The 13,825-nt window shown below is 44.7% G+C and overlaps 1 protein-coding gene across 1 annotated transcript; it reads left to right on the forward strand.

The window, feature by feature from the left end:
- The first annotated feature begins 7,509 nt into the window (after positions 1-7,509).
- On the forward strand, positions 7,510-13,600 carry LOC148825810 (uncharacterized). The gene is made up of 2 exons (XM_088926262.1): positions 7,510-7,947; positions 11,542-13,600. The coding sequence occupies exons 1-2, from the start codon at positions 7,560-7,562 to the stop codon at positions 13,203-13,205; spliced, it is 2,052 nt and encodes a 683-aa protein (XP_088782388.1). The 5' UTR covers positions 7,510-7,559; the 3' UTR covers positions 13,206-13,600.
- The last annotated feature ends 225 nt before the right edge of the window (positions 13,601-13,825 follow it).

Raw genomic sequence — 13,825 nt, forward strand, 5'->3', positions numbered from 1 at the left:
ACATCTCCAAAAAACTAAACCGGGCTGTGAAGAGAGGTGATTTATAACAGTTGGAGAAGGAGAGCAACAAACCGAGGAATGAAAATCATTAAACAGAAAAAAAATAGTTTACTTCACAGATTAATGCGTTACAAAGCGTACCCGTGTGGAGCAGTAGAGAACGAGCACAAGTCCCTGAAATAAGCGCTTTTAAGGGTTTTACACAAATCTTCACAGTAAAAGAGCCAGGAGGATCAGACTCCTGATCCTGGAGGTGTATACTGGTTTTATTTCCACCAAGCTCTCACTTCTATAGGTAGTCTGATGATTTCACTTTATAACTGTAACAAGACTTCATCTAATTGTACATTTATAAGACTGTGAGACACTTGTGAGAGCAGCTGAATCCCAGGGCTGGTGTGGAATCACACACAGACAGATCTTCTTCTGTGTGATCTGAGTCCCACTGCTCAGAGCTACAGACTGGTCAACTGGTCACTATTGTAGTCATAACCATCGGTCTTTGGCTACTAATAATCAATATACTGATCAGAGTGTCAATACTGGTGTTTATTACATAAATACAAAAATAATTCTACACTCACTTGTGTTATAAAACACTTAAAAAACATGTTTGGAGGCTGATATACATTAAAGAAAGTAATACTGAAGGGCTGGAAGTCCTGGAAAGGGTTTATTGAAGTTTCTTGCTTCTGCCCTGGAACAGAGCCCACAGCTGCCAGATCAGTGACCCCTGAGCCCAGTTCACAGAGAGGAGAATCAGGAGCTCTTTTATGTCTCTAAGAGGGCTGGGAGAAAGGGGAAAAGGGGGAAATGTGACTTGAGTCCAGGCTGTTCTGTCTGATATTGTTCATGTAGCAGTACTGATTGTCTGAATATCTTCTGGTTCTGGATTGTGAGGATAGAAAGCAGTACAGCATTGAGCTTCTGTCTGAGTGTGAGTCTGAGCTGTGAATCTGACTGAGAAGAGAATAATGATTTTTTATTCTGCCTCTGAGAATTTTTCTTCTTTGCCAAGTGGTGTTACATCCCCTTCAGATACTCTGCACAGACTTCCAGAGTGAGAGAAGAGGAGAGAGAGATGGACAGATAAGAGCACACACAGCGAGAGAGACATACGTCTTGATTTACTTTGAAGCAAGTTTCAACGGTAAACGCAGACGTCACTTTGAGCACTTGGTCTTTTATAGTACAAATATCACACTGTGCTCTACATGGGCGTGTCTCCAAGATCGTTGTGAACCAAACCTTCTGCTTTCCGAGGCAACTGATTCTTTCGTCGTTAATTCCCAAATCTTCAATGAGAATCAGTGAAACGAAAACCAAGCACATGTACACACTCGCGTCCTAGCGTGAAAAAAATGATGGAAGCATTTGAGAAATAAGAAGAGTAGTCTGAACAGCTCCGGCCTATGAACTGCTCTACAAAGTGATCGCTACCTCCACACCCAGTTTATAACACTGATAATGATGCAGGAAGCACAGCAAAGTTCTAAAACCAGCGGTTTTCTCAAAAGTAAAATCTTCATCTTTTAAATATTGTCATCCATATGTTTTCGTTTTTCTCTTTTTCACATTACACGCTTTCGAGAAATAGACTGTCTTGTAATGAAGGCTGCATTAGAAAATGTGTATCTAAATTAAAATCGGGTTTATGACTTTTGCGTTATTCAGCTTTCTTAGCGCTTGGGTCTCGATTCAGATATTGCAATGAAAGCAACAGGGGAGTAAGTTTTCCTTTTCTAAATCAAAGGTGATCTGCTCACAAGGAAGTATAAAAACTTCAGCGTTTACTTTTTGAAGACCGCAAATTGTCGAAACACTGTTGCTTCATAAGCTAATAAGTAACGTTTCTGAGCACGCATTGTATTACTAATGCTGTTATTAATACAAAAAAAGCTTAAATTCACATAATGGAATTTGGACGGCTCAAAGTAGTCTATTCCTTGTACAACTTTACTTGCCCGCTGAGTAGAGTTTAAAGCAACGGCAGCAGATGTAGCAGTTATAACAACAGCATGGTTAGAGTGACACAATACACTCTATGAAAGAATTGCGGCTTCAGATCGTTTTGTTCTGTTGAAGCTACCTACAGGCTCTGAACTGTTGACATTGGCTGTGATCTTCTTTTTTCAGGTTTCATGAAATTCTTCACATATTTGAAATATTTCATTCGGGTTCGCCTAATACACGGTGCAACCCGTACCTGCAGCAGAATGCTGTGGCACATTAAGCCGTTTTGTTTATCGGTTGTAAGGATTGAGGAGCGTACTACAAATCGAGCAAGCGAAAAGAAAAGTAAACAGGAGTCACTTTCTGGATTGCTAATCCATTGTGCTCTGCTCGTCTAGGTTCAAATCCCATCCTTGTCATGGTTAAGGCCTGAGACCTGTGTGTTTTTTCTAAACGGTGTTTGCATTTGTTTCCTCTTCTACTCTTGTACTGGAGCAGTAATATTTCTAGCGGTGGATGAACATGGTATCACAGGCTGACAGCAGGAACACGTGGCCACAAGCTGCAGTACATTGGTTTGGGGACAGCAATAACTTTCCTGTGGAGACAGGTGCGCCGGTATTAATACAGCTCTTTCGAGTGAGAAGAGTAACAAGAACTGACTTAAACTTACCAGTTATGTTTAATAGCTAAAAACACAAAACCAACCTCTTCAGTGGTTGAATCTAAATTACAGATGCCAATGCTGCCATCAAGGAAAAAAAAAATCTTGAGTTATGCAGTTTTGAGACTAAATATCCGACTTTCAGTTTGAAGTGGTACAATGGATTCCAGGTCACATTCATTCTTAATTCATATATATGAGTGTGATAATGGTTAAAACTGTGTTTACATGAGGTACAAACGGTAACCTTTTCATTCCGAGAAGAAAGTCAGTCTGTATGCATTTCTCAGCGTGCACATTGTCAGGAACACTAAACCCACAGTGCCAGCAAACCTTTCGATAGTCTGTAGGTACTGCCATTGCAAATGTAACAGGTTGTTCATACACACACATGATATCGTTGCTATCTCGCAATTAGGAGATAATTTTGTATTTCTTAATTAGGAGAATTCTGGATTTTTTTCCTTGGTGGCAACAATGCACTTCCGCAATAAATCATAGACTCTGCTTTCAAAATAGCTGCACCAGGCACTTGGACACAGATAAACATAGGGATTTAAAATTCAGGAATATGAATGGTCAATTGCTTACAGTTGGGTTTTTTACATTTCGTATTTAGCGATTTGTATATCAATCTTTTAACAATTCATTAAAATGCTAACAATATATAAATATATAAAATAAAAACAACAGCACCGTTAAATGCTGGGGAGACGGGTAGTTTTTTTTTACAATCAGATGCCAATCTCTAATGCTGTGTGTGAGAGCTTACGTAACTTTCCTTTTCTCACATTTTCTAACGACTATTCCTAAGGTGCACCCTGTCAACTCCCAATACTTTTTAAAAGTCTGCCTGCATGTTTGATTATTGTCGTTTTATTTAGAAAAAGTTCAATATTGATCATAACTAAAGAAAATTATGATTAAGAATAAAAATGATTGTATGAGAAGCAGGAGGAATCGCTTCTCTCCTATGGAGCATGAGCTGAATCAGGAGTGAGACATTTCGTATGCTCGTGCATATGTCAACGCATGACCTACATCGTAAAACTAAAACTAAATTAAAAACTAACATTAAGTTGTCAGAGACATTCATTTATATACAAACAAGAGACAGACAAAGTAATAATTCTACATTTACTTTCAATTAGTCCTACACTGATCAGACTAATTGAAATGTATGGAAGCCCGTTTCCGCGCTATGGTATCTCAGAATTCCGACAGCTGGCAATGCCTGGGTTCGAGCCAATGCAGTGAACTAGGGTGGGAGCGGCGAAGGCACAAGCCCTAGAACCCGAATCCGTTACAATAACAAAAGGACAGACAATGAAATATGGGCTATTTCGAAGTCGCAAATGTGAGATATAAAGTCAGAATTCTGAGTTTTTAAGTCGCAATTCTGAGATACCATAGCGCGTTTTTTTTACTCCCTGGCGGAAACGGGCTTCCATAGGTTCTCAGTGCTGCGAAGCAAGACCAATCTCCGAAAAATCAGACAATTATTATCAGATCATGTCAAAAGCTGATCAGTATTTCTTTACTGGGAAGCAAAGAAATGCTTGTATTACACATTTTAATGTGACATGCAATTACATGTGAAAAATAGTAAAATTATTTTCATTGCGGTACATGTCGATAGAACACCCCCCTCGATAAAGGAAAGTGTGGACGGACTTGTCGCATGTTCCGTACTCTGTCTGACAGCGAGTTTAACCGCAACCGGCTGAAGGCAGTCTCACAGCCCGAGTCCCAGTCGAAACGGCGGCCCTTGTCGGTGAGGCGGTGCAGCGGGGCAGCGATGCTGGCAAAGTCCCGGACGAACCTCCGGTAGTACGAGGCCAACTCCAGAAAGCTGCGGAGCTCCGCGACGGTGCGTGGAGTCGGCCAGTCCCTCACTGCGGCGACCTTACCTGGGTCCGTAGCCACCCCTCGCGGTCCAACAACATGTCCCAGGAAGGTCACCTCCCGCCGCAGGAGCTCGCACTTGAGGGGGTTGACCCTCAGGCCAGCACGGCGGATGCAGGCCAGCACCGCCTGGAGGTTCGTCAAGGCCTGGTCGAAACCCCGGGCATGAACCAGCAGATCGTCCAGATACAGCACACACTGGTTCCGCGGGACCGATGTCAGCACCCTCACCATCAGCCTCTCGAACGTCGCCGGGGCATTGCACAGGCCAAAAGGCATGACAGTAAAGTGCCAGAGGCCCTGGCCGATAGAAAAGGCCTTCTTCGGGCGAGCATCGGGAGCAAGCAGTACCTGCCAATAGCCGCAGCGGAGGTCCAGGGAGCTGAACCAGGTCGACCCGGTGATGTAGTCTAGGGCGTCATCTATCCTCGGCAGGGGGTAGGAATCTTTCCGGGTGACCTCGTTCAGCTTGCGGTAGTTGACGCAGAACCTCCACGAGCCGTCTTTTTTTTTTACCAGTACAGCTGGCGCCGACCACGGGCTCGCGGAGGGCTCAATCACCCCCGCTGCGGCCATCTCCCGGATCTTTTCCTCGGCGGCGGTCCGCTTGCGTGAATCATGCGTCCCGGTGGGATGCGGATGGGCCGAGCGTCGCCGGTGTTGATCTCGTGTTGGACCAGGGCAGTGCGGGTGCAGTCCTCATCTCTCGCCGCAAAGAGATCCTTGTTCTGGGCGAGTAGCTCCTGGAGCCGCTGCTGCTGGTCCTGATCGAGGCCCTCGCAGCTCCGCTGGTAGAGATCCTCAATGGCGCGCCTCGCTTCCATGCAACGCTCGGCCCCCGCCACCGCCGCCTTGTCTGGCCCCCCGGCTGACTCGGGGGCAGGAACCGGCACGCTCGCTCCCCGGCTCGCAGGCCTGGTCTGCCCTGGTGACTGCCGCCGCCGCCGCCACTGCCACTGCCTCTTTTTCCCCAGGCTCCGGCAAGCCCGCATCCCTCGGCCTCCACCAGGTGAAGTCGCTCCCCCTGCCACACCAACTCCTGCCGGCTCAAGTCCAAACTGGCCCCCACTCGCTGCAGTAGGTCCAGCCCCAGAATGCAGTCCTCCTGGATGGGTGCGAGGTAGCAGGGGTGGCGCACCGTCGCTGCACCTAGACGGAAGGCAAGCACCTGTTTCCCCCGGACTGCAGCGAGCTGTCCCGTCACGGTCCTTAGCCGCAGGCTGGAGGCCTCCCATCCTGGGGGGTTGGTGCCCTCGGTGTCGGGGAGGACGCCCGGCCGGAGTAGATTACCGATGAACCGGTGTCGAGTAGGGCCAGGCAGGGTTGGTCCTCAATTTTGCAGTGGAGGTACAGGCCCCGGCTACAGCCGACTCGCCCCACGGTGGCGTGAGAGGCGCCGGTCTTAACAGTGCTCTCCGGGGCGGGGGTTGAGGTGTTCGAGGGGCGGCCTTCCCCACGCTGAGTCGCCCCGTTCCCGTTTCCCGACGCCGATCGAGGAGTGCGAGGTTCCTCCACACCGAAGCGCAGCTGGAGAGCCGCCACCAGCGCCGTGTATTCGCCTCTGTCCTCCTCCGGGACGCCCAGGAGCGCCTGGCAGGCCGCTCCTTCCCGCACCGCCGCCAGGTGGCCGACCATCTCCGCCCAGCTCCAGCCATTCGTCCGGGCCGCGAGCTGGAACTGCGCCTCGTAGATTTCCCACGGCGCTTCCCCATTGTAGCGACCTGGTCGCACCCCCGCCGATGGGTGTGGGAATCGCTGATCGGCTCCAGCAGGGAGAGTATCCTCTATCTGGGGTGCCCGCTGACCAGGAGTAGCGGCCAGTCGCCCCAATTCTACCGGCGGAACCACTATTGAATAGCCCTGGTACGGGCTGTGGCCACCTGTCGCACCCAGGAGTTGCTCAGGCTCCCTATGTGCGTTGCCGATGGGTTCTGTTTCTTCCAGCGTCAGCCGGCGCTTAATAGAATCGGGTATTGTCTGTCACGAGTTGTCTATTCTGCCCGCTTCTAACACCAATGTAGCGTTTGCAGGTTCTTTTCAGAGCAAGAACGAGTGGAGACGCGATTAACAAACAAGCGTTAGCTTTATTCGTTTACAACCACACGATATACACGCACATGAGGAGACTGACGGAACACGTACACATCTTTAGGGTGGTAATTACCTAACAACACACTATACTTTTACAAGACTACACAGGGCACTCGAACTACTAGGACATTATTTACACAGGTAGGGTCAGCCGCTGGTCATCGTGCTGACCCTCAGACTCTCCCCGGCTACCACTCCCAGCATGCCCAGCGGTACTACGAGCGCCTAGGGGCGCTTCCTCCTCACCACCAGGCGAGGGTGTTACAGTATCATTAAGGACAATCACATAGGGCTTGATTTTGTTAAATGCAAGTATTTATTTCCTTTCTTGGAACCACTTGTTTTTCGAGAAATTCAAACACTTGTGAAATATGAAATAGAAATCTTGTTTATCGGTGCAGAAGAAATTCTGCCAGCTGGCAAGAAAATGACAGCATTTTTTTTTAATCCAAAAACCTGCATATGGAGATGTAGAACAAAAATCCACTTGAGACGTTTTCGTTGGGGAGGAGGGTTGTGGAAGGGCAAAAAAATGAATCTGTTCCGTTATGAACGGCGAATGTCACAGATGATTCACTCCTCTTGACTAGGTGGCGTTAGGAGGTGCAGTGAAGATTATATCCGGCTGCAGAAACTCCTCTTTCTCAGCTCCGCTTCTCAATTGTTTTGAAGCCGCGGCCGCGCTAACGAAAGACGTCATCATACTGCGCGACCCTGCATGTATTTCACCCACGTGTTGGTGATTCAGTCATTTTCTTCAGATAAAGAATAAAGTTGTTGTTGTTGTTTTTTAAATAACTTCAGGTTATGAATACTCAACGTCTCGTCAACTGTGTTTATGCTTGAACAGATCACAGCCCCGACAACAGGATCGGTGAAGAATAAAATAGTTGTTCTGTTTAAACTTCGGAAATCAGCCTTTGTTTCTGATCGGCTCTGAAGAAGGATGGCGGAGTGCTTGTTAAATCTGCAAACCCAGCTTGACTCTTTCATGCAAGTTTTGCTCAAATCGATCGTGTATGAAGTGTCTGAAGTTTTTCGAAACAGGATGTCTGACTCTGAAAAGGAGTTTCAAGACAAACTCCGCAGCGTCTCCCAGATCCTGGTGAGACGGGCCGTGTTTAAAATCACACAGTGTGTGGAGGACAGTGTCGAGAGTGAAATGGCGGAGCTGAAGAAGGAAAACGAGAGCCTGAAGTGGAGATTGCAGCTGTGGGAGAAGGAGTCGGGAGCAGGAGGAGATCAGGGACAGACAGATCGTGTTGGACACACGCTTCCCTGTGAAGTCACTGCAGGAATAAAAAAAGAAATGGACACGAAACTGGAGCTGCCAGGTCAGTGTGGTGACTTGTATATAGTCAAGGTGTGTGTTAGTTCAAAAACAGTGTCTTTAACTTCCTCACTGGTGCGAATATAGTGGAGAGATGCAGAGTTAAGTGGGAAAGACTTGTGTGATGTAGCAACGAGATTCTTTACTGGAAACTGAACTGTTTTGTCCGGTTACGGTTATAAACACCTCGTTCAGGTTAAACAATTGTTTCACTGAATCAGCGAATAATACAACGTCTTAGGAAAGAAAACGTATAGATATTGTTGACATGAAACAGTTGTCAGGTCAGTGTGGTGACTTGTATGAAGTCAGTGTGTGTGTGTTTAAAACCAGTGTCTATAACTTTCTCACTGGTGAGATTTTTTTAAATAACAAACTTTATTTTAAAGAAAACATCTTACAGCAGTAAACATTCTCATTATCAGTACGCGTTCTAACAATCAAACTGTCATCAAATAAAAAAAAAAACTTTCCTCCCTGGTGAGAACATAGTGGAGCGATGCAGAGTGAAGTGGAAAAGACTTGTGTAATGTACCAACGGGATTCTTTACTGGAAACTGAACTGTTTTGTCCGGTTACGGTGCTGAAAAAACCTCGTTCACATTCAAACATTGTTCCACTGAATCAATTTGTAATCAAACGTCATTAGGAAACAACATTTATAAGTATTGTATTTACGTTGTATTGGTCTAGATTTTATATGTATACTAATGACTGTGTATATAAAAAATATTTTAATTGGTTTAAGTATTACTGTCCAGGGTCTGTGTCTGTATTAACTCCTCTGGAATATTAATCCAGTGTGTCTGTATTAACCCCTCTCTCTGTGCAGTGTTCATTTACTGGAGTGTCCAGTCAGTGTGTCTGTATTAACCCCTCTCTCTCAGTACAATGTTAATGCATTGTAGTGTCCAGTCAGTCAGTGTGTCTGTATTAACCCCTCTCTCTCTAAGTGCATTGTTTATGTACTGTACTGTGCAGTCAGTGTGTCTGTATTAACCCCTCTCTGTCTCAGTGTAGTGTTAATGTACTGTAGTGTGCAGTCAGTGTGTGTGAATCAACCCCTCTCTCTCTCAGTGCAGTTAATGTACTGGAGTGTACAGGCAGTCTGTCACCCCTCTCTCTCATTGCAGTCTTTATGTCCTGTAGTGTTCAGTCAGCATGTCGCTATTAACACCTCTCTCTTAGTGCAGTTTTAATGTACTGTTATGCCCAATCAGTGTCTGTATTTACCCCTCTGTCTTAGTGTAGTGTTAATGTACTGTAGTGTTCAGTCAGTTTGTCTGTTAACCCACCTGTCTCTCTCAGTGCAGTGTTAATGCACTGTAGTGTCCAGTCAGTCTGTCTTTATTCACCCCTCTCTCTTAGTGCAGTGTTGATGTACTGTAGTGTCCAGTCAGTTAGCGTGTCTGTATTAACCCCTTTCTCTGATTGCAGTGTTAATGTCCTGTAGTGTCCAGTCAGTCTGTATTAACCCCTTTCTGAGTGCAGTGTTAATGTACTGTAGTGTCCACTCAGTGTGCCTGTATGAACCCCTCTCTCTCTCAGTGCAGTGTTAATGTCCAGTAGTGTCCAGTCAGTCTGTCTGTATTTACCCCCCTCTCTCTGAGCATTGTTAATGTACTGTCATTTCAAGTTTGTCCGTGTCTGTATAAATGCCTCTGTCTCAGTGTAGTGTTAATGTACTGTAGTGTCCAGGCAGTCTGTCTGTATTCACCCCTCTCTCTCAGTGCAGTGTTAATGTACTGTAGTGTCCAGTCAGCATGTCTGTATTAACCCCTTTCAGTGCAGTGCTAATATGCTGCAGTGTCCAGTCAGTATGTATCTATTAACCTCTCTCTCAGTGCAGTGTTAATGTGCTGTTATGTCCAATCAGTGTCTGTATTTACCCCTCTCTCTCTCAGTACAGTGTTAATGTAAATGTAATATGATTGTGATATTATTACAGTAGACTTACTTTTTACATGGTAGTTAGGTTTCTCCCAAAGCTAAATCAGAACATCCCCTTATACCCACTTATTCCGCTATGTTTAAACAACCCAAATTGATCGTCAGTGTACTAGTACGCGTGTGTGTAGTGTAAAGCTTTTTAGATCACATGGCCTCAGCTATCACTACTGAAGAATGAAGAGATAAGAGAGATGCCCAGGAAGTGGGATAATAATATCATTTTCATGTTTTTGTATGTTTTTTGCAAACTATGCAGTCTAGTGGCTTGACGTAGGCTTTGTGCTCAAATGTATATAAAGATGCTGCCTGTCCTTGGTCAGTAAGATTAGGGCATGCATTTGGTAAGCAGGCTGTACGCCCAGAATATGTAAAGAACTAACTGTTGTCTAGTCTGCAACTTAGATATAATTAATTGGCAGGTGTTGGTTTTTCATCATTTGTTTAGAATATGTCATAGTAACTTTTTGTGTTTTAAGGTATAAAGGACCATCTTCAGCTACTTATTTTTTAAGTCTGGTGGTCGCAAGCCGGACATATGAATAAAAGGACTTCTGCTTCACAGACACCTGAACTTTGTCATTTGTTTGACACTACACTACTATGCTGATGATACTCAAATATACATCCATACCAAACCTGACGCTGATGGGGCTGTCTCTATTCTATTTAGTTGCATCTCCAATATAAAATATTGGATGACTCAAAATGTCCTTCATCTTAACTGTGACAAGACTGAAGTCATGCTTATTGGCACCACCCATCAACTTTGTAAAACCAATGCTGTAACTCTATCTGTAGATTGTCTTATACTTGAGCTTCAGTCTATATTGGAAAAACTTGGAGATGATATATGACGTTCAACCCACATGTGCGGCATGTTGTCAAAACATCTTTCATTCACTTCAGAAATATTGCCTGACTACGCTCTATGTTATCACTAACTGTGGCTGAAAAGTGTTGTCTAATCTTGAATCGACTACTGTAATGCTCTACTCTCTGGGGTTTCTAAATCCACATTGAACGAACACCAGTATGTCCAAAATTCGGCAGCCGGAATCCTGACCAGGTCTAGTGCAAGTGTTCAGATTACTCCTATCCTGGAGTCCTTGCACTGGCTTCCTGTCAAGTTTCATGTCGACTTAACAATCCTCCTGCTCACTTATAAGGCTCTCCATGGCTTGACACCTCAGTACATGTCTGAGTTATCGCTCTACTCCCCACCTCACAACCTTCGCTCTTCTAATTGTGTTCAAATATTTGTCCCCCAGTCTGTCTACACTCTTTGGGTGACATGGCCTTCTCCTGTTTTGCACAAGCTCTGGAACTCTCTCCCCAAGGATATCAGAGAGTCACCTTCTCTAAACTCCTTCAAATCCAGACTCAAAACCTTCTTCTTCAGAAGAGCCTTTATTTAACTGTTCTTTACCCCTCTGCTCCTACTGGACTTAGTACCACCATCTACTGTCTCGTCTAACTGTGTTTTCTCATCGTGCTTATATTAATATATATATTTTTTGTTGTTGGCCTTCTGTAAAGAGCTTTGAGAAACTACCTTTAAAGGTGCTATATAAAATAAAGTTTATTATTATTATTATTGTTATTATTATTATTATTATAAAGGTCTTGTCTTTTTGTCCTGTGTTTACAGGCTCAGAAGCCAGTGCTCTCTCCGACGCTGGGGAAAGGGCTCTTCTTGAACAGCAGCACAGTGAGGAGGAGTGGGGCTCCAGTCTGATGCAGGAGACAGAGCTCACTGCCACAGAAGGGAAAGAGACACTCAGTGAGCAGCACACAGAGAGCAGACAGAGTGTGGAGAATCTGAACCCTGTGCCCATGATAAAGACAGAACCTGAGAGTGTGACAACTGGGCTCTTAGTATGTGATGATTTTATAGAGAAGATTAATAATCTGGACACAAACAATATTACTCAGGGTTTTAATGAACTGGGCTGTGTCTCTGTACAAGAGCACAGTGAAGAACTGGATATTTTAAATCTTACAGAGCAGGACATGGAGCCCAAGTTGATTGACCCTGCAGAGCAGCAGACTGATGTACCTGGTGAAGAGAACAGTACTGAGTCACAGCACACAGAGAAGAGTCAGTACAGGGAGGAGCAACAGCAGCTCTTACAGCGCATGATGATAATTAGGCCTTGTTCTGTTCAAGTGGAGAGACTGTCATTGCAGAGTCTAAAACAATCATATGATCCCTTGGTATCTGATCACTTTACACCCAGGTTTAATAATCTGATTACTGAGAACATTGTTGAAAGTTTTAATGAGCTGGAGAGTATGTTTGTTCTTGGGCAAAGAGAGGAAGAACTGAATGAACTGGATGGTTTTAGTCTCAGAGAGCTGGAGAAGGAGCCCCAGATGATTCACACTGCTGAGCAGCACACTGAAGGACACGGTGGAGAAAACAAATCTCAGTTTCAGCACACGGAGCAAGACCATTCCATGGAGCATTTGCAGAATAAGAGACCCCAGCACGATCAGAGGATGAAGAAAGATCAGTCAAGGCCTTGCTCAGATGGAGTGGACAAACTGCCATTATGGCACAGGGAGGAGCAGCATTTCTGTCAGTCTAGAATTTCACAACCCTACCAGCGCCTTCACACAGGAGAGAGACCTTTCAGCTGCAGTCAGTGTGGGAAGAGTTTTAGTCAGTTAAGTAGCTTAATAACCCACCAGCACATTCACACAGGAGAGAGAACGTTCAGCTGCAATCATTGTGGAAAGAGTTTTAGTTGGTCAAGTCACTTAAAAACCCACCAGCGCATTCACACAGGAGAGAGACCATTCAGCTGCAGTCAGTGTGGGAAGAGTTTTATTCGGTCAGGTGACTTAAAAACCCACCAGCGCATTCACACAGGAGAGAGACCATTCAGCTGCAGTCAGTGTGGGAAGAGTTTTATTCGGTCAGGTGACTTAAAAACCCACCAGCGCATTCACACAGGAGAGAGACCATTCAGTTGCTGTCAGTGTGGGAAGAGTTTTAGTCACTCGCACCACTTAAAACAACATCAGCGCATTCACACAGGAGAGAGACCATTCAGCTGCAGTCAGTGTGGGAAGAGTTTTAGTCACTTGCGCCTCTTAAAACGACATCAGCACATTCACACAGGAAAGAGACCATTCAGCTGCAGTCAGTGTGGAAAGAGTTTTAGTGAATCACATGACTTAAAAAGGCACCAGCACATTCACAGAGGAGAGAAACCAGTCAGGTGCAGTCAGTGTGGGAGGAGATTTAGTCGGTCAGGTGATTTAAAATCCCACCAGCGCATTCACACAGGAGAGAGACCGTTCAGCTGAAGTCAGCGAGGGAAGAGTTTTCGTCAGATAAGCCACTTGCAATCACACCAGCACATTCACATAGGAGAGTAACCATTCAGGTGCAGTCAGTGTGGGAAGAGTTTTATTCAATCACATGACTTACAAAAGCACCAGCACATTCACACAGGAGAGAGACCGTTCTGCTGCAGTTAGAGTGTTTTTTTTTCCATTCAGGTGACTTAAAAACACCAATCTAGTCACCAGGTCAGTTATCAGTCAAGTCAACTAAAATGTCTTTTAGTGCAAGTAGGCATGTGACATCCGAAGAAGGCTCCAAAGCTGAAACATTTATTTTCTTCTCTTTTCAGCATGGAACAAACCTTAAACCTTTAAAATATCTGTTAGTCATAGTCACTTTGTACTCACCCACTTTTGAGTTCGTCTGGTTAATTAAATTATGATTATACTCTTATTTACGGTTGACTAAAATATAAATAGCTCTTGTCACAGAGTTTAATTTATGTGTATAATAAAATGTTTTTAGTTTTATTCAATTTTAAAATGAATTAGGTCTAAATTGAATAAATTTCATTGTCAATTGAATTGAATTCCTTATAGTCTTGGAATGTTAATTTTAGTCCTGTTTAATTTTACAATTA

Source organism: Atractosteus spatula, chromosome 10 (assembly GCF_055471065.1).
Source record: "Atractosteus spatula isolate fAtrSpa1 chromosome 10, fAtrSpa1.hap1, whole genome shotgun sequence".
NCBI classification, from domain to species: domain Eukaryota; kingdom Metazoa; phylum Chordata; class Actinopteri; order Semionotiformes; family Lepisosteidae; genus Atractosteus; species Atractosteus spatula.